Genomic DNA, 20913 nt, shown 5'->3' with positions numbered 1-20913 from the left:
GAGCAGGACGGTGCCTGCGAAGGGAATGTCGGCCAGGCGGAGGCCCGTGTCCGCCGCATGGAGTGCCTGCACCGAGGCATCGGTGGTCTGGTCGGCCGCCATGAGCGCGAAGTCCACGCCGAGGTGGACCGCGTTCGCGCTGGCCCGAGAAAGACAGTCGGCCACGGCGTTGTCTTTGCCGGCGACGTGCCGGATGTCCGTGGTGAACTCCGACACGGCGGAGAGGTGGCGCTGCTGGCGGGCCGACCACGGCTCCGTGACCTTAGCCATTGCGTAGACCAACGGCTTGTGGTCGACGAAAGCCATCAACGGGCGGCCCTCCAGGAGGTGTCGGAAATGGCGAACGGCCAGGAATAGCCCGAGCAGCTCGCGGTCGAACGTGCTGTAGTTTAACTCGTTCGGCCGGAGTTGCCGGCTGAAAAAAGCGAGTGGCTGCCAAACCCCGTCCACCCATTGCTCATGGACGGCGCCCACCGCGTAGTTGGAGGCGTCCGTAGTGAGGGCAATGGGCGCGTTGAGCACCGGGTGAGCCAGCAGCGTTGCGTCGGCGAGGGCCCGTTTGGCGCTGGCGAAGGCCGCGTCCATGGCCGCGGACCAAACAATGTCATGCTTGGCCGGCTTGCCCCGGAGGGCCTCGTAAAGGGGCCGCATGAGCTGAGCAGCGCGGGGCACGAATCGGTGATAAAAATTCACCATGCCGAGGAACTCTTGGAGGGCCTTGATGGAACGGGGACGCGGGAACGTGGTGATGGCCTCGACCTTGGTCGGCAGCGGCACGGCCCCGGTCTTGGTGATGCGGTGGCCCAAAAAGTCAACGGTTGTCGCGCCGAAGTGGCATTTGACCGGGTTGACAATTAAGCCGTGCTCGCTGAGGCGACCGAACAGTGTTCGGAGGTGGAGGAGGTGCTCGGCGCGGGACGTGCTGGCGACGAGGATATCGTCCAGATAGACGAAAAGAAACGGCAGGTCGTGCAGCACGCTGTCCATCAAGCGCTGGAACGCCTGGGCCGCGTTCTTGAGGCCAAACGGCATCCGCAAAAATACGAACAGGCCGAACGGCGTGATGACGGCCGTCTTCGGGACGTCGGCCGCCCGGACAGGTACCTGGTGGTAGCCCCGTATCAGGTCAATTTTCGAAAAGATGACCCGTCTCGCCAAACGGGCGGAAAAGTCCTGAATATGCGGGATCGGGTACCTGTCGGGGGTGGTAGCGTCGTTGAGACGGCGGTAGTCGCCACACGGGCGCCATCCACCCCCCGGCTTTGGCACGATGTGCAGTGGCGAGGCCCACGCGCTATCGGAGCGCCGCACGATGCCGAGGTGCTCCAACGCGTCGAACTCGGCCTTCGCCACGGCGAGCTTGGCCGGGTCGAGGTGGCGGGCCCTGGCGTAGACCGGCGGGCCCGTAGTGGGTATGTGGTGCTCGATCCCGTGCCGCACCGCGACGGCCGAAAACGTCGGCCGCGTGAGGGCCGAGAATTCCGCGAGCAGGCGAGCGAACTCGTTCGCTGCCGGGAGGGCGCACGCCAGTTCGGTCGGCGCGGAGCTGCTCATCGTGCACGCCAGGGAGCTGAAGGTCTCGGCGTTGACAAGGCGACGATGTTTGACGTCGACCAGCAGCCCGTGCGCGCAGAGGAAGTCGGCGCCCAGCAAAGCCATGGGGACGCAGGCGGTCACAAAAGTCCATTGAAAACGCTGGCTGCCGAAGCAGAGGGTGACGACGCGTGGGCCGAAAGTGCGTATGGCCGAGCCATTAGCAGCGACCAAAGAGGGGCCGCAAATGGCGTCCCGCCTGTCCTGCTCGGAGGCGGGTATGACGCTCAGTTGGGTGCCGGTGTCACACAGGAAACGCCGCCCAGACGCTTTGTCCCGAATAAACAGCAAGTTGCCCGAGTGGCCGGCGCTCATGGCTGGGAATGAACGCCGGCCCGGCCGTTTCCTGACCTGCCGAAAGTGCACGGGGGCCGGCACGTCCGAGCCTTGTGTCCGAACCTGGCGTGGTAATAACACCACGCCCGATCAGGTGGAGGCCCCGGCCGTCGTGTCGGAAGCGGGCGGTGCGGCGTGGCGGCCGCCAGTTGCACCGGCAGTTCGGCCTCCAACCACGCAGGGCGCTCGGGCGTCGTGGGCATCGCCTCGGACGGCGGCGGGCTCCAGGTAACCGCGCCGATGTGCTGGCCCGCCGAGGAGATCTTATCGGCTTCCCTGGCGAGGGCACGGGAATCCGTGATCAACGTGCCAGCCAGGGTGAGGCGTACCAGGTGAGGCAGCTGGCGAAGGAACAGCTCGCGGAACAGAAAATCCGGAGAGTGCTCACCGAGCAACGAGAGCATATAGTCCATGCGCTCTGACGGGTGCGTGTCGCCGAGCTCGGGCAGAGCGAGCAGGCGCCGTGCTGCCGGTGAGAGGGCGAAAGCGTCGAGGAGGAGTGTCTTCAGCGCGTCGTATTTGTCAGCAGCCGGCGGGTGCTCGAGGAGGCTCAAGGCGCGGGCCGCGGTGGCGGAACCGAGCGCCGCCACAACATGGTGGAAGCGGGTGTCATCCGCGGTGATGCCTCGCAGGGCGAACTGAGAGTCCGCCTGAGTGAACCAAACAGCCGCGTGAGCCTCCCAGAAGGTAGGCAGTTTAAGCGTCACTGCCGTATCCATGTCGGTAGGTCACCAATGAAGGAACTGCGCTCCAACGCGAGTCGAAAGAATTGACGCGACCAAAGACGGAATTCGTCCGAGTTGCTTTATTGAAACAAAACAGCTCAGGTATTCTGACAAGCCCGTTTATCGGGCAGCAATATATATACACATTTATGTCGGGAAGTTTGCCCGGCAAAAGCTATACCGGGCATGCCCGGGTGCCAAGGGCGAGCCTTGGAAAGGCGAGTCTGGACCTGCCTGGGCGTGTTTGGCTGCGGCCTGGCAAGTCGAGGCTGGGCGTGCCCGGGCGCTCTGGGCAAGCCCTGGAAAGGCGATAACGGGCATGCCCGGATGCTCTGGGCGAGCCCTGGAAAGGCGATAGCGGGCATGCCCGGACGCTCTGGGCGAGCCCTGAAAAGGCGATAGCGGGCATGCCCGGACGCTCTGGGCGAGCCCTGGAAAGGCGAGAGCGGGCATGCCCGGGAAAGACGAGACCGGGCATGCCCGGGAGGTTCGTGCGTGCCCGGGAACAGTGAGTCCGGGCATGCCCGGGAGAGGCGCGTCTGGCCGTGTTCTGGCCGGTGCAAGGCGATTGTGTGCATCCAGCGGTAACCGCTACACTGCTCAAATTAAAATAAATTATATCGCTTCAGTCATGTTTGTACCAGTAGCAGCAGATTCCTTCGTATCCTCTTGGCAAAGTTTGTCATCCTTTATTGCAGAACTCACCTCCACTCATGTATTCCTATTTTTTCCCCCACCTGTGGAACCACCTACCACACTCTCTTCAATATCACTCTTCCCTGCAGGTCTTCAGGACAGCTGTTCACCACCATCTCAGGCCATCCCCCATCCAAAACCATCTCCACCCATTAACCACTCCCCACCTCTCCCAAAATTTTGATTATGTTTCCATCTTGTCCACCCTTACATTCTCCCTTACCCCTCATTGTTACCTGCATCCCTTGTTTGTCTGTCTCCATCTGCTTTCTCCCTCCGCCCTGCTGTTGCCGTTTCCCCTTTCTCCTGCTGTTCCCCTTGCTTTGTTTTTTTCCTGATCCATCTGTTCTGTGTCCTAGCTCTTCCACGAGCCTAGAACATTTATAAAGAAACTCGGGTTTGATGGAGGATTTCTTTCCTCTGATTCTCTGTCCATTGATAAGCGAATGCATACTGACATCACCGATGGCATTTGGGTCATGCGAGTGCTTGGTTTGATAAAAGTACCGGTCATGTGGAGTCGAGCTGTGTACAGGCTTAACTAAAGGTCTTGCCTTCTGTTACGTGCTCCTCCCCGACCCCATGGTCACGGTGTACCTCCGAGCCCCGAGAGGAGTCACGGCAGAAAAATGTGTTATTCTGTGTGTCAAAGATCAACGGAGAAGCCACCCCAATTGTTACTCACAAACAAATATTGTATTAAGATCACACAAGAATAACAGTACAACAACAATAGTATTCAAAAGTACAATCAATATGTCCTATGATGGTACTATCAGTTTTGTAATATATAACTCACTGTGCTCCAAGTGAGTGAAACACGAGCATTCCCCAATGTCTCTTATTCCCGGCTTCCAGATGAAGTTGATTCACTCCAGCGATCACCAGAACGATGTCCAATCGAGACCAGAATCCTGTGTGGATGGCAAGTACCGACACACCGCTGAAGCTGTACAAAGGTGCCCTCAAGGCGGCTGGGAAATCCAAAGGCACCCTACAGGCGACTGAGAGATCACACCCTCGGGTATGGACAAAGTAACCTTCAAAAAGCCACGTCACACACATGCCCCAGATCGACGTCTGCATGCGGTGAAAATGGTCGAAAAGAGACGAAACTGCGAGCGAAGCACAAGTCCTGCCCGAGTCAAAATGGCCGACGACCCGGTCTCGTGGCGCACGGCACGGCGATGATTCTCTCCTGAATTGATCGCAAAACCTGACACGCAGGTTGTCCGGTCACAGTGATGACAACTCTGTCGTAGGAATCCCTTTCCCGGAAACCCGAAAGTTCGCTAGTGACTCTGGCTTGCCAACGTTCGCTTCAGAACCCGGAGCATCTCGGCTTTCTTGTCCGACTCATTCGCTCCGCCCTCTTTTCTCTCTTCTTCCTCTTCGTTGTCTGGTTCCCGATCCTGTTTCCTGTTTCTTTTAACATTAACTTTTCTACCCTTTGAAAACAGTTCATGAACAATAAACCTTTTGAACACAATAATAGTACATGGAATCAGAAATATTTACAGTGGATGCAAACCACCACAACGGAAGTGACGAATCCATAACACTTCTTAAGCTTATTTCTGTGCTGCTGATGTCACTAGGAAGAAACAGACACGTCTCCAAAACTGAAGGGTTAAAATTCTGGCTTGTATACAACTCCTCCCAGTGTTTTAAAACATTTTTGAAGAGACCTATCTCCAGCGGTTGTCCAGGTTCATAAAAAGCATGACGTTCTCCAACAATTTCCTGGAAACCAGACTTGGAGGAGTAATGGTTAGAGCGTCCTCTCCGAGTTGGAGAGGTCAGAGGTCTGATTATGACCTCTGACCGAGGCTTTAAAAATGGTACGCTTCCTTGCTTGAAGCAAAACATTTAAAAAGGACGGAGCACGGTCAAAGAACCATAAGTTGTTCTGCAAGAATCCTCATGATTGAAGGAGGCAGTTTCATTTTGCTCTACTGTCCGCAAGCTTTTAAATCTCGCCAGAATTACGGACGAATGACTTGTAAACCCACCCTCACCTCAGGAGCGGTGCCTATATGATACACATTTACATAGAGAGAATTGAGGTCTTCCGTCCACCCTGAATCCCCTACCCCAGATATGCTATCCCGACAGAAACCATACTTAGGGTACCTTTAGGGAACGTGCAAAACCTGGTTGGAGTTTGTTCAGTAGTTTTTTTTTTAGTTTGTGAAGCATATATAAACAAATAAACACGAATTGAGAATAATGTATTAGAAGATAGTAATTCAAACAATACAGAGATATTTTGCAGCAAAAGCCATAAAGCAATATTGTATTTGATGACACTGCAGGCACACTTTCTCTTTTTAACTCTTTGTACCAAAATGGATCTGAAATCTTGCAGATTTTATTATATTCTTACTTCAGCAACTTGTTCCTTTACTGTGTCTTTATCTGAACCATTCATTCTGTTCTTCATCTCCTTGGGAATTGCTCTCCTTTGATGAGTTGTAAAGCAGTAAACTCCGTTTCCTGAGAGAATGACGTGCGATTCAAGGCAAAAATCTTTGAGTTTTATTCACCTGTTTATCAAACCCATCTGAGCACCTAGCTCATGATTCTGTGATCACAGGTTCAAATACTGCAAAAGGAACACGATGTACTTGACTGAAATGTAATTATACGTACAAACTCATCGATGAGCCTTGAACACTATTGATTAAGCATGTCATGTGCTTCTTACAGTTGTCATGTTCCTGGTTCTGATTTGTTTGCAGTGAACCGCCTAGGATTCCTGCGTGACACTAATGACCCAACCACCACATATGAAGGAGATAACAACGTCCTGCTGCAGCAAACGAGTAACTTCCTGCTTTCCTGCCACAAACAGCTCAAGAGAGGTTAGGATAAGAGTACATTGTCAGCAAATTGATGCACATCTAAACCACATGGTTGCATTTGATTGGGGGATTGACTATTGAAAAAATATATATAACTACTGTATAACGGCTCTCGGTAGAGTGCATACCCCTGCCAGGCTGGACGTTTTGTATCCCACTGATAGGCCGGATCTGGATCCAGACCTGAACCAAAATCGAATTGGCTTGTTCTTGTGACCGAACCAACTCATCCACCTAGTTTAATCAGAACTAGTCCATAACTTTTTTGAGATATCATGCCATATATATATATATATATATATATATATATATATATATATCCAAATATATCTTCAGTTCTCCAGCTTTCAATGAGCGCAAGTAATGATGTCACTGCCATGTACACACGCTCTGCCTGTCAAGCTCTCCAGAGAACCCTCCGACAGAGCAGAATTTTGATCTTAGTTCAGATACTGTCATAAGTGTATGTAAAACTCACAGTTACCGACCTGGTTTCGCCCTTTTGGGGCTCATCAGGACAACGCAGTGAGTCTGAATTCGTATTATTATTATGACAGTATCTGAACTAAGATCAAAATTCTGCTCTGTCAGAGGGTTCTCTTGAGTGAGAGCTTGACAGGCAGAGCATGTGTACATGGCAGTGACGTCATTACGTGCGCTCATTGAAAGCTGGAGAACTGAAGATATATTTGGATTGGTTACTCCCGGCTGCATCCAGGCGATTCCATATAATGAGGATACCAGAGATAATGTGCCATGTGGCAGATGGTACTTATCGCTCCCATTAAGGTACAGCATAGCTGGATGGGATACCTTAATGGCGGTTCACCACTGATGGTATGAAATCGCATAGTAACTGATATATATATATATAAATAATTTTTTTTACTCTATCTCTCAATGGTGAAGAATCACTTTAAAATTATAGTATCCGGAACTGGATCTTCACCAAAATCTAATGATTCATCCTTGTCTGGCACACACCTAACACGTCCATCAGATTTGGTCCGAATCCGTCCACAATTTTTTGAGATATCCTGTTCACAGATAGACACGCAGGGGTGGAAACATATCCTGCGTTCACCTTCTGTGTTGGTAAAGATGGTTAAAATATGTTTACTCTTTAACACCTTTTTATCCTTTTTATGTTCCCATATTAGGAGTCCGTCTCGATAATTAATGCTATACAGTACAAAGGTTCTTCTGGGATGTCTTCTTAATTCCCTTTTCTTTCTTTACCCACCAAAGTTGTGTCCACATTTCTCTCTATCCATTCTCATCCATTAATTTCTTCAATTTTGTTGATTCATTTTATCCCCTCCCCTACAAGTCCCCACTTTTATAGGAAATTGCCCACAAAATGAGCTTTCCTCCAAAGGTGTTTTGGTTTTTCTAACTTTCTCGCTGCACTTCATGGTACCTTTCATTGCAATTTTTCTCTGCCCAGCTGAATGCAATTTATTGATTTGTTTTTTATTCTTATTGATTGATGATTGTTTTTATTATTTAAGGGGATTTTTTTTTTTTGTATACAGAATCGAGGCTCGTGTAAGAGCTAACACATTGAACATGAAAACATGCACAGACACATAAAACATGCAATGAAGGGAGCGGGAGAAAAGAGGGGGAGAGAGAGGGAAGCACACAAGCACAACAACAGTAGCGAACAAGGACGTCGGTAGATCTGTGGAAGGGAGAGGGCTGGGGAGGAGGGAGGGGGTACACGGTATAAATCAAATGAACACTACTATGAATTTCACTACTAGGAATTTCAGGAAAGAAGTTGGGGATTGAAAGAGGCAGATTTGGGGTGTTTTAACGGGGGTAGAAAAGATCAAGGTTTTGGATGGGGGAAGACAAGAGATGGTGGTAAACAGCTGTTTTCAAGACCTGGAGGGTGGAGAGGGATTGAAGAGAGAGAGGGAGATTGTTCCAGAGGCGGGAGAAAAGAGGAATGAAAAAGTGAAGGTGAGCAGAGAGTCTTGATTTTGGCAATTTCACCAGAAGAGGGTTGCTGGCAGATCTTGTGCGTCCTGCAGGAATATTTGGGGGACAGAGCCCAGAGAGAGCTGGGGGAGCAAGGCCGGAGAGGAGTCGGTAGAATACAGAAAGACCACCAACCTGCCTGCAGTGAGAGAGAGAAAGGGCCTCAGAAAGGGCTTCATCGCGGGAGATTCCAATGATTCTGAATGCTTTGGTTTCAACTGTGTGAAGCTGAGCTAGGTGTGAGGCAAGAGCACCAGCCCAGAGGAGAGAGCAGTATTGCATCAAGCTGCGGATGAAAGCTTTGTATGTGCTGAGGAGCTCAGAAGTGCCCAGAAAGGACTTCGCACGACGGAGGATGCCCAGTCGGCGACTGGCTTTGGAGGCCAGCTTGGAAATGTGGTTTTCCCAGGAAAGATCATCGCAGATAGTGAGACCCAAAAGCTTGAGTGACAGAACTTCTTGGAGAGGATTGTTCATAAAGTAGATGGGAGGGTTGTCCAGACGGTCTTTTCAGAGAAACAAAGTGAGAGAGTGAGATTTGTCATGATTGAAAGACATTATAGGTATGCTGGTTGAATCATTCTTTTCTTGAATGCACTGAAGACTTGGTATGTGGTTAAAACAGCTGGTGCAGTGCCTCGTGACCACTCTGGTTCGAGATATACGAGGAGTTTGCAAAAAGAAAATACTCCACAAGAGCACGGCTCATGGAAGAGCAAGTTGAACTGGCAGTGGTGCAACGGGTAATAAGGATTATTACAACAGCACTCCCCCCCCTCCCCCACACCAACCCATGATCCAACGGGTAATAAGGATCATGGGTTGGGCTGGGGGGGCGGGGGGTGGGGTGGGGTGGGTTGCTGTTGCACTGTCTGCTTGAAGCCCTGGAGGGAAGAGTGGGAAAGAACGGCCTCTGGAAGGTGATTCCACATGGAGGAAAAGCTGGATTTTGGAAGATTAACCGGGAGGGAGTTGGTGGAAGAACGAGTGCATCCTGGAGTTGCTGGGGAGGGTTGGAAGACTGAGAGAGAAGATGGAGCGATATTGGAGAAGATATGGTTGAAAACATAGAGACCACCGACCTGCCTGCGATGTGAAAGCAACAGACCTTGTGCTTCGGCCTCATCGCAGGGCTTTAGAATCCGCATAATCCAGGAGAGACAGTGGTTATGCTGGGGGTGTCAACCTACAGTGGAGAGCAGTATTCCATTCAGCTATGGACAAAGGCGTGAGTAGCTCTGAATTTTCCAATGAAAGACTTGGATCGACAGAGGATTCCCAGTCTCTGGTTGACTTTGGAGGCCAGCTTTGCTATGTGGTCGGGCCAGGTGAAGTAATGGCTGATGGCGAGGCCTATAAGTTCAAGAAAGTGAACCTCTTTCAGTGGCTGACCATGGAAATAGACAGGTGGGTTAGTTTTAATGATCCTGCTAGAGAGATAGGGGTGAAACGGTGAGACTTTCCAGGATTTAAGGACACGTTCCATTTGTCAGACTTGCATTGAATCATTTCCAGATCACCAGTAAGAGACGGCTTTGCAGAGGGATGGGGGTATGACACAATGTGGAGTGAACTGCAAAAACGACTAGAGGGTGGACTACATATGAGAGGTTGTTTAAGGTGCTGGCCCATCGTCTTACTTTTTATTACCTCGACCACTGAAGGTGGACAGAGGTTGTGTTTTCACCACTGTCTGTCTGTCTGTCTGTGAGCAGGATATCTCAAAAAGTTGTGGAAGGATTCAAATTAAATTTGATGGGAAGGTTGGTTGCATGACTCGGATAAATATTGATTAGATTTTGGTTCAGATACATGGGTGCAGATCCGGCCTATCAGTGGGCTACAATACATAAACTGTTCAGCCTGGCGGAGGTATGCACTTATCGAGAGCTGTTCTAGTTTTCAATGATATCCTGGGGTCTTTCACATCCACAAGCTTCTGAGCATTGCATTTTCTAGCTGTGGACTCACCTTGTGATGCTGTTTTTCCTTGTTAGGAGAGAAAATGGAATTCCACCTTTGCTCCCTGGACTTCCTTTCTGATTCCAAGTATATTCTGCAGGAGAGATTTGGTGCTACCACTGTGGAACAATGTTTGGATCCTGCTGGTAATTCTCAACCACCAAATGCATTAACAATGCAATCTACTGCAATCTGTTTTGACATATTCATTTATTACCTCTGCCACCGAAGGTGGATGGAGGTTATGTTTTCGCCCCTGTTTGCTTGTTACTTGCAAAATCGAAGATTTTTCAAGTATATTGGTCGGTTGTGTTTGTGGTTCTGTCTGTTTGTTTGTCTACAGGTCACAATTTTCAACCGATCTTCACGAAACTTCACCAAATGGTAGAGTTGGTCAAAAGCAAGAAGGCTATTGTTTTTGGGGTCAATAGGTCAAAAGGTCAACATAGGCCAAAGGTCACCAACTTTGCTAAATTTCTAAAATCCTCAATTTTCATCCAATTGACTTGAAATTTCAAGAGGACTTGCATATCTGGTCACTGAATTCAACCACCAAGTATTATTGGGGTCAACATAGGCCAAATGGTCAACATAGGCCAAATTTCTAAAATCCTCAATTTTCATCCAATTGACTTGAAATTTTAAGAGGACTTGCATATCTGGTCACTGAATTCAACCACCAAGTACTCTTGAGGTCAACATAGGCCAAATTTCTAAAAATCCTCAATTTTCATCCAATTGACTTGAAATTTGAAGAGGACTTGCATATCTGGTCACTGAATGCAACCACAAATTATATTTTAGATGTACTAGGCCAAAAGGTCAACATAGGCCAAAAGGTCAACATAGGCCAAATTTCTAAAATCCTCAATTTTCATCTGATTGACTTGAAATTTGAAGAGGATTTGCATATCTGGTCACTGAATTCAACCACGTATTATATTTTAGGTAAACACAGGCCAAAAGGTCAACATAGGCCAAATTTCTAAAATCCTCAATTTTCATCTGATTGACTTGAAATTTGAAGAGGACTTGCATATCTGGTCACTGAATTCAACCACCAAGTATACTTGAGGTCAACATAGGCCAAAAGGTCAACATAGGCCAAATTTCTAAAATCCTCAATTTTCATCCAATTGACTTGAAATTTGAAGAGGGCTTGCATATCTGGTCACTGAAGTCAACCACATATTATATTTTAGGTAAACACAGGCCAAAAGTTCAACATAGGCCAAATTTCTAAAATCACCAATTTTCATTTGATTGACTTGAACTTCTAAGAGGATTTATATATATGGTCACTGAATTCAACCACCATCTATTTTTGAGGTCAACATAGGCCAAAAGGTCAACATAGGCCAAATTTTTAATATCCTCAATTTTCATCCGATTGACTTGAAAATTGAACAGCATTTGCACATTGAGTCACTAAATAGGGAAACTAACTATTTTTGAGGTCAAAAGGTCAAAGGTCAACTCAAGGTCAACCTTACAAAATCATCATTTTTCATCTGAAAAATCGTCACTTTTCATCCTGTTGACCCGAGCTTTGATCAAGATTGTAAATTTTAATCTTGATGAAATGGACAATTTGCTGTGTCAATGGAAAACTTTTGGGGGGTTGGGGGGGGGGGGGTTGCAAGTATCGTGCTCCGCATGACGTCTTCTTGTTTGTTTGTCTGTGAACAAGATATCTCAAAAAGTTGTGGACATATTCGGCCGAAATTTGGCCGAGAGGTAGTGTATGTGACAAGGACTAAATTATTAGATTTTGGTGAAGAACCGAATATGGATTCGGGTACGAGATCTATTTAATCTTTAAGTGATGCTTTACCATTGAGAGATCGTGCCAAAAGCGATTATATAACATATTTTATAAAGTTATGGACGAGTTATGACTAAACTTGGTGGACGAGTTGGTTAGGTGACGAGAACAAGCCGATTAGAGTTTGGTTCAGGTACGGATCCAGATCTGACCTATCAGTGGGATACAAAAAATAAACTGTTCAGCCTGGTGTTGGTATGTGCTCTACCGAGTACCGTTCTAGTTTTTTTTGTTTTTGTTTTTATACAAGACCGAGGCTCGTGTAAGAGCTAACATTAATGACAAAAAAAACAAAAACGGACACATAAGACAAAATAAAGGGAGCGGGAGACAAGATGGGGAGAGAGGGGGAAGCACACAAGTACAACATTTGAGAGCAAGGACATCGGGAGATCTGTGGGAGGGAGAGGGCTTGGGGGGAAAAATTGAGGCTCATGGAAGAGCGACGTGTTCTGTTCCATTCTTCCCTTGCTGAGTTGTCCAGAACATCCTGTAAAAGGTTTTGACCACATTGATCTTGTGCAACTTCAGGATATTTATTTCTTATTTCATCCATTATTTATTAAGAGGGATTGAAATTCCCAAATTTATGATAACCTACTAACTAGTAATAGGCGTCCACAACCTTCCTTGACCATGTCGTGGAACGTCCACCAAAGCCCTCAATTTTTTTTTACCCTTAATTAGCTTTAAAATTAGTTTTTTCCGCATCTTCTTGAGCGATTGACACAAAACATTCAACATCGGAGCGCCTACACATGGAGAATGTTTGAACAAAGTTACATGATGATTGGAAGGAAAATGCGGCCAGCATTCCAAAAAATCCATTTCCTGCAGGCATGGGTTGAGGGGCTTTCACGTATCGGCAATAATCGCTTTTTCGCTTGCTTGGTTCTAAAATGTTTTGCCTGGAGTATGTGACAAGAGCACCTTCAGTAACTGTGATCTAGTACTGCTTTGAAAATGTTGTAGTACAAACTTTATAGACGTGATCAGTGCTCACATTGTATTGGTACTGTATGTACTTTATAGACGATCTAACATCCTAAATGGTACGTATTTTATAGAAATATGTGTGTTGCTGAGGAGCTGTGCTCCTACGCGAGTCGAAAGGATTGACGCGACAAAAGACTGGAATTCGTCCGAGCTCCTTTATTGGTAAAACGAAAACTCGGGTACTCTCCAAAGCCCGTTTATCGGGTAGCAATATATATAAGCACAATCAAACACGTCATGCCGGAAGCCACGCCTCCCAAGCCGGGCGCGGCATGCCGATCGGAGCGTTTGGCCGGGAAAGGCGAGTCTGGGCATGCCCGGGCGGCCTGGGCGAGCCCGGGAAAGGCGAGTCTGGGCATGCCCGGGCGGCCTGGGCGAGCCCGGTACAGTGATCGCTCCCTGGTTGCGTCATCGGCAGGTGTAAGGCGATTGTGTATGCTCAGCGGCAACCGCGACACGCGCCCCCCCAGAATCGACTTGCACCGGCAGGGTCAATTTAAGGGGGGTCCTGATGACCCGGCCGAAGCGACCCCTGGAGGGTCGTGGGGGGGGGGGGGGGGGGGTCCGGTGTGGTGGTGGGTGGTCGAGCGGGGGGAACCGTGGACGGGGGGCGGCCTTGCCACGGAGGAAGGGCCAACCGTGGTGGTTGGTCGATGTCCAAGTGCGCCGGCTTGAGGCGGTCCACTGAAATCCGGTCCGAACTGCCGCCGATGTCGACGACGAAGGACTTGTCGTCCCGTCGCAGGACCCGGAAGGGCCCGTCGTACGGCGGCCGGAGTGGCCCCCGGTGTGCGTCATGTGACGCACAAAAACGTACTCCGCTGTGCGAAGCGCTGGCGGGACGTAGGACTGGGGGCCACCGTGGCGGGACGTTGGCACGGGGGCAAACCGTCGGGCGGCCTCTTGGAGGTCCGAGCGCTGGCGAGCCGCGGACCAGGGACTGGTAGCGTCGGGCACGAACTCGCCCGGGACGCGTAGCGGCTGGCCGTAGACAAGCTCGGCGGTGGACGCCTGGAGGTCCTCCTTGGGGGCCGTGCGGAGGCCCAAAAGAACCCACGGCAGCCGGTCGGCCCAACCGCCGTCCTGAAGGCCGGCCATGAGCGCAGCCTTCATGGAGCGGTGAAAACGCTTGCACAACCCGTTGGCTTGGGGGTGGTAGACCGTGGTACGGTGGAGCTTGACCCCCAGGTTGCGGGCGACCGTGCCCCAAAGCTCGGAGGTGAACTGCGGACCGCGGTCCGAAGAGATGTCTTACGGTGCGACGAAACGGGCGACCCAGGTGACGATGAAAGCCTGCGCCACGTCGGCGGTTGTGGTGGAAGCGAGGGGAACGGCCTCCGGCCACCTGGTGGTCCTGTCCACCATGGTGAGCAGGTGTGTGAAACCTCGTGGTGGGGTAAGGGGGCCCACCAGGTCCACATTGACGTGGTCGAAATGCCGTTCGGGCACGGTGAAAGGTGCCAGCGGGGCCTGGGTGTGGCGGTGGACCTTGGCCGGCTGGCAGGCCGTGCAGGCGTTGGCCCAGTCGTGGACGTCCCGTCGAACTCCGTGCCAGACGAAACGCGCCGACACCAGCTACTGGGAAGCTTTCCGGCCCGGGTGAGAAAGGCCGTGGAGGGAGGCGAAAATGCGGCGCTGCCAGGCAACGGGCACGACGGGGCGAGGCTGGCCTTGGGAGACGTCGCAGAGCAGGACAGTGTCCGCGAAGGGGACGTCGGCCAGGCGGAGGCCCGTGTCCACCGCCTGGAGGGCTTGCACCGTGGTGTCGGCGGTCTAGTCGGCCGCCATAAGCACGAAGTCCACGCCCAGGTGGACCGCGTTCGCGCTGGCCCGAGAAAGACAGTCGGCCACGGCGTTGTCTTTTCCGGCGACGTGCCGGATGTCCGTGGTAAACTCCGACACGGCGGAGAGGTGGCGCTGCTGGCGGGCCGACCACGGCTCCGTGACTTTGGCCATCGCGTAAACCAACGGCTTATGGTCGACGAAAGCCGTGAACGGGCGGCCCTCCAGGAGGTGGCGGAAGTGGCGAACGGCCAGGTATAGACCGAGGAGCTCGTGGTCAAATGTGCTATATTTTAGCTCGTTCGGCCGGTGTTGCCGGCTAAAAAAAGCGAGTGGCTGCCAAACCCCGTTCACCCATTGTTCATGTACGGCGCCCACCGCGTAGTCAGAGGCGTCCGTAGTGAGGGCGATGGGAGTGTCGAGCACCGGGTGAGCAAGCAGCGTTGCGTCGGCGAGGGCCAGCTTTGTGCCTGTGAATGCCGCGTCCATGTCTGCGGACCAGACGACGTCATGCTTGGCCGGCTTGCCCCGGAAGGCTTCGTAAAGGGGCCGCATGAGCTGAGCAGCGCGGGGCACGAAACTGTGATAAAAATTCACCATGCCGAGGAACTCCTGCAGGGCCTTGATGGAGCGGGGACGCGGGAACTTGGTGATGGCCTCGACCTTGGTTGGCAGTGGCACGGCCCCGTTCTTGGTGATGTGGTGGCCCAAAAAGTCAACGGCCGTCGTGCCGAAGTGGCATTTGGTCGGGTTGACGATTAAGCCGTGCTCGCTGAGGCGTCCGAACAGTGTTCGGAGGTGGAGGAGGTGCTCGGCCCGGGACGTGCTGGCGACGAGGATGTCGTCCAGGTAGACGAAGAGGACGGCAGGTCGCGCAGCACGCCGTCCATCAAGCGCTGGAACACCTGGGCCGCGTTCTTGAGGCCAAACGGCATCCTCAGGAATTCGAACAGGCCGAAAGGTGTGATGACGGCCGTTTTTGGGACATCGGCCGGCCTGACAGGTACCTGGTGGTATCCCCGTATCAAGTCAATTTTCGAGAAAATGACCCGCCCCGCCAAACGGGCGGAAAAGTCCTGGATATGCGGGACAGGATACCTGTCGGGGGTGGTAACGTCGTTGAGGCGGCGGTAGTCGCCACATGGGCGCCAGCCGCCCCCCGGCTTTGGCACAATGTGCAGAGGTGAGGCCCACGCGCTATCGGAGCGCCGCACGATGCCGAGGTGCTCCAACGTGTCGAACTCGGCCTTTGCCACGGCGAGCTTGGCCGGGTCGAGGCGGCGGGCTCTGGCGTAGACAGGCGGGCTCGTAGTTGGTATGTGGTGCTCGATACCATGTCTCACTGCGACGGCCGAAAACGTCGGCCGCGTGAGGGCCGGGAACTCTGCGAGCAGGCGAGCGAACTCGTTCGCCGCCAGGAGGGCGCATGATAGTTCGGTCGGCGCGGAGCTGCTCATTGTGCATGCCAGGGAGCTGAAAGTCTCGGCGTTGACGAGGCGACGCCGTTTTACGTCGACTAGCAGCCCGTGTGCGCAGAGGAAATCGGCGCCTAGCAAAGCCATGGGCACGCTTGCCATCACAAAGGTCCAATTAAAGTGCTGGCTGCCAAAGCAGAGGGTGACGTTGCGCGGGCCGAAGGTGCGGATGGCCGATCCGTTGGCAGCGACCAAGGAGGGGCCGCAAACGGCGGTCTGCCTGTCCTGCTCGGAGGCGGGTATGACGCTGAGTTGGGCGCCGGTGTCACAAAGAAAACGCCGCCCGGACGCTTTGTGCTTGATGAAAAGCAAGTTGCCCGAGTGGCCGGCGCTCATGGCTGGTAATGAACGCCGGCCCGGCCGTTTCCCGACTCGCCGAAAGTGCATGGGGGTCGGCATGTCCGAGCCTTTTGTCCGAACCTAGCGTGGTAATAACACCATGCCTGGTCAGGTGGAGGCCCCGGCCGTCGTGTTGGAATCGGTCGGCGCGGCGTGGCGGCTGCCAGTCGCACTGGCAGTTCGGCCTCCAACCGCACCGGGCGCTCGGGCGCCATGGGTGTCGCCTCGGATGGCGGTGGGCTCCAGGTAGCTGCCCCGATGTGCTGGCCTGCCGAGGAGATCTTGTCGGCTTCCCTGGCGAGGGCGCGGGGATCCGTGATCTGCATGCCTGCCAGGGCGAAGCGTACCTGGCTAGGTAGCTGGCGGAGGAACAGCTCCCGGAAAAGAAAATCCGAGGAGTGCTCACCTAGCAGCGAGAGCATGTAGTCCATCCGCTCGGACGGGCGCGTGTCGCCGAGCTCGGGCAGGTCGAGCAGGCGTCGTGCGCGTTCTGCCGGTGAAAGGGCGAATGCGTCGAGGAGGAGCGTCTTGATCGCGCCATATTTGTCAGCGGCTGGCGGGTGCTGGAGGAGGCTCAGGGTGCGGGCCGCGGTGGCGGAGCTGAGTGCCACTACCACATGGTGGAAGCGGGTGTCGTCTGCGGTAATGCCTCGCAGGGCAAACTGGGAGTCTACCTGGGCGAACCAAACCACCGCCTGAGCCTCCCAGAAGGTAGGCAGTTTAAGGGTAACTGCCGTGTCCATTTCGGGGGTCACCAGTGAGGAGCTGTGCTCCTACGCGAGTCGAAAGGATTGACGCGACAAAAGATGGGAATTCGTCCGAGCTCCTTTATTGGTAAAACGAAAACTCGGGTACTCTCCAAAGCCCGTTTATTGGGTAGCAATATATATAAGCACAATCAAACACGTCATGCCGGAAGCCACGCCTCCCAAGCCGGGCGCGGCATGCCGATTGGAGCGTTTGCCCGGGAAAGGCGAGTCTGGGCATGCCCGGGCGGCCTGGGCGAGCCCGGGAAAGGCGAGTCTGGGCATGCCCGGGCGGCCTCGGCGAGCCCGGTACAGTGATCGCTCCCTGGTTGCGTCATCGGCAGGTGTTAGGCGATTGTGTACGCTCAGCGGCAACCGCTACATTGCTGTCTATTGGCCACGTGCTTGCCCCGCACGAACAGGGCAGCAGCACAGAGGCAGTCGATTGACCTCAATATGTTGTGGTGGATGGGGGAGAAGGGAGGGGGTAAAGGGGAAAGGAAGAGGAGTGGGTGGAGAGAATGGGTCAGTTCATGGGGATCGATTAGTGCTATGATCGTGACCGTGCTTCCCTGATGAACACGGGCAGCGGGGAAGAGTGGGGAATATTTGGTCCCCGATTTTTCCGTTGGGGGGTACAACCATCACGAAGAGGCATTCCCGATAGTTCATGCATGTGTATTATTCATACGTACTTTGTAGACAGACATACACTCATTCTCAGCAGTACATGTTTTCGTAGTATGTACTTTCTAGACACAAACCTGATAATATTCCACCATTAACCACATCCATATGGATCTGATTGGCCCTTGGGCGAATGTCTCTTGCTGCCCCGCCCCATCAGACTGATTGACAGTTGTAGCCCCGCCCACTCCTCTTTTCTTCATATTCCTTTGTGAAGGAATGCAGTTTTACGTACTTTTCTTGGAATCCTTTCAAGCCATTAAAATTTCGATCAGTTTGCACCTTCCCATGAAAAAATGCAGTAGATTTGTGTTTAAACCAAGTTTGTAGCTTAAACCAATTTTGAGTTAGTCCGACAGAAAAGAAGAATAAAAAGAAGAAGAAACAGGAGCTTTTGTGTCGCTCATTTTTCTAGTTCAGTGATGATGTCACAAAGTTTAATGAGTGTTATTGGATGGGAAATTCTCCGCAGATACAGGTTTATAAGTTTTATCCTGGTAGATTTTTTTTGAGGATTCATGTTATATTGAGCCAATGGAGTGTCCAGGCCATCCGTATATAAGAAGTCTACCGACTTATTGATAGTATTTCAGGACATTGCTTGGCAGACCATCTCAGAGATGCTTCAATATCTGATCTACCAAAATGAAACATCTATTTGCCTCCATTTTTTTTTTACTTTCCCCAGTCCCTCTGGCCGCCTACAGATGGTTAGTGTGCTATCTGCTTCATGAATCTGCAGTCAAGGTCGATCAGGAGCTGACTTCAGGAAAGAGTGACTTTGCTGCAAGGAATGACTCACAGGTACCGGAAAACTACCGAGAGAGGCATTGTCTGTAAAACTTAGAGATTTGTACTTCTATAACGAAAAGGAGAAATGTGTGTGTGAGGGTGTGGTGTGGTGTGTGTGTGTGTGTGTGTGTGAGGGTGCTGTATGGTGTGTGTGTGTGTGTGTGTGTGTGTGTGTGTGTGGGTGTGGTGTGTGTGTGTGAGTGAGGGTGTTGTGTGGTGTATGTGTGTGAGAGGGTGTTTTGTGTGTGTGACGATGTTGTGTGGTGTGTGTGTGTGTGTGTGTGTGTGTGTGTGTGCGTGTGTGTGTGAGGGTGTGGTGTGCGTGTGTATCTGTTGTCTCGCCTCCCCCCTCCCCCTTTCCCTCCCCACTGACCTGCACTCTCTCCTGCCCCCACCTTCTCAGGTTTTCCCCGGAGCAACGGCTGGCACCCATGCTAGTGGAATAATTAAAATGGTACCGATCGAAAGCTGATAATCGGGTTACTTGGTTGTAAATCATAAAGACGTCTGTTTTAAAAGTCCATCTTTCCAGGAGTGAAGAGGAATATCAGGACCTCGATATTTAATGTACTGTAGTGGTTCCAACGGTTCGACAGCAGAAACCTTTTAGCATTAAGTTTGAAGGACACCAAAGTTATTGTAATAATACGAGTTGGAGGCAACTGAACACCAGTGGAATGATATGCTGCAGGTTTACTTCTGCAAACCTCTGGCCCTTGCTGCCATTGAGATGCAAGTGCTGCAGCACTTCCATGAGCTCGTGGAGTCTCCGGACACGACACCAGACCTGCGTCCTGTCCTACGTCGCATCGATGCGTTGTGTGGCCTTTGGAGCCTTGAGCGCCATGCCAGCACCCTGTACCAAGGCAAGGTCTTGCACATCATTCATGGACACCCATACTGTTGTCTCTTTTTTAACGTAACTGAACACAGTTCATGATGCTGGGATCCCAGGTTCACATCCCAGATATTTTGTTGATTTTTTCATTTATTTATTTATTTGTATACAGGATCGAGGCTCGTGAAAGAGCTAACATTAATCACACAAAAAGTCAACCGACACATAAAACACAAAATAAGGGGAGCGGAACACAAGATGGGGAGAGAGGGGGAAGGACACAAACACAACATTTGAGAGCAAGACATCGATATAAATGTGGGAGGGGGGGGGGGGGCTTGGGGGGAGGTGGTAGAGGTTTCAAACATATAAACACTGCAAGGACTTCCAGGAAAGAATTTGGAATTTCAAAAAAAAAGTGTATCTGGGGTGAAAATTAGCGGGGGTAGAAAAGATCAAGGTTTTGGATGGGGGAAGATAAGAGATGGTGGCGAACAGCTGTTTTAAAGACCTGGAGGGAGGAGTGGGATTGAAGGGAGTGGGGGAGTTAGTTCCAGAAGCGGGAGAAAAGGGGAATGAAAGAGTGAAGGTGAGCAGAGAGCTTAGATTTTGGCAGTTTAACCAGAAGAGGGTTGCTGGCAGATCTTGTGTGACCTGTAGGAATATTTGGGGGACAGAGCACAGAGAGAGCTGGGGGAGCAAGGCCGGAGAGGAGTCGGTAGAAGACAGAAAGACCACCAACCTGCCTGTGGTGAGTGAGTGAAAGGTCCTCAGAGTTAGCTTCATCGCAGGAGATTCCAATGATTCTGAAAGCTTTCGTTTCAACAGTGTGAAGCCGAGCTAGGTGTGAGGCAGGAGCACCGGCCCAGAGGAGGGAACAGTATTCCATTGAGCTGCGGATGAAAGCCTTGTATGTGGTGAGGAGCTCAGGTGTGCCGAGGAAGGACTTCGCACGATGGAGGATGCCCAGTCGGCGACTGGCTTTGGAGGCCAGCTTGGAAATGTGGTTTTCCCAAGAAAGATCATGGCAGATAGTGAGACCCAAAAGCTTGAGCGACAGAACTTCTTGGAGAGGATTGTTGAGAAAGTAGATGGGAGGGTTGTCCAGTCGGTCCTTTCGGAGAGACTTCGTAAGAGTGTGAGATTTGTCAGGATTGAAAGACATGTTCCACGTGTTTGACCAGTTTTTGATTTTGTCCAGGTCTGCAGAGAGTGAGGAGGCTGCAGACTGCCGATCTGAGGGATGGAGAATGGAGCGGCAGATAGTGGAG

The 20913-nt window shown here is 51.6% G+C and overlaps 1 protein-coding gene across 1 annotated transcript in view; it reads left to right on the top strand.

The window, feature by feature from the left end:
- Window positions 1-20913, top strand: part of ACOX3 (acyl-CoA oxidase 3, pristanoyl) — a 95105-nt gene that overhangs the window by 68650 nt on the left and 5542 nt on the right. The window contains exons 12-15 of the mRNA XM_068104529.2: window positions 6092-6214; window positions 10198-10308; window positions 18701-18816; window positions 19496-19670. Coding sequence (XP_067960630.2) covers window positions 6092-6214; window positions 10198-10308; window positions 18701-18816; window positions 19496-19670 — 525 coding nt within the window. The remainder of the gene's footprint in view (window positions 1-6091; window positions 6215-10197; window positions 10309-18700; window positions 18817-19495; window positions 19671-20913) is intronic.

The sequence above is a fragment of the Myxine glutinosa genome, chromosome 2 (assembly GCF_964187855.1).
Source record: "Myxine glutinosa chromosome 2, kmMyxGlut1.1, whole genome shotgun sequence".
In the NCBI taxonomy this organism is placed as follows: domain Eukaryota; kingdom Metazoa; phylum Chordata; class Myxini; order Myxiniformes; family Myxinidae; genus Myxine; species Myxine glutinosa.
The sequence above is the reverse complement of the archived record's forward strand: the minus strand, read 5'-3'. Positions and strand labels throughout refer to the sequence as shown.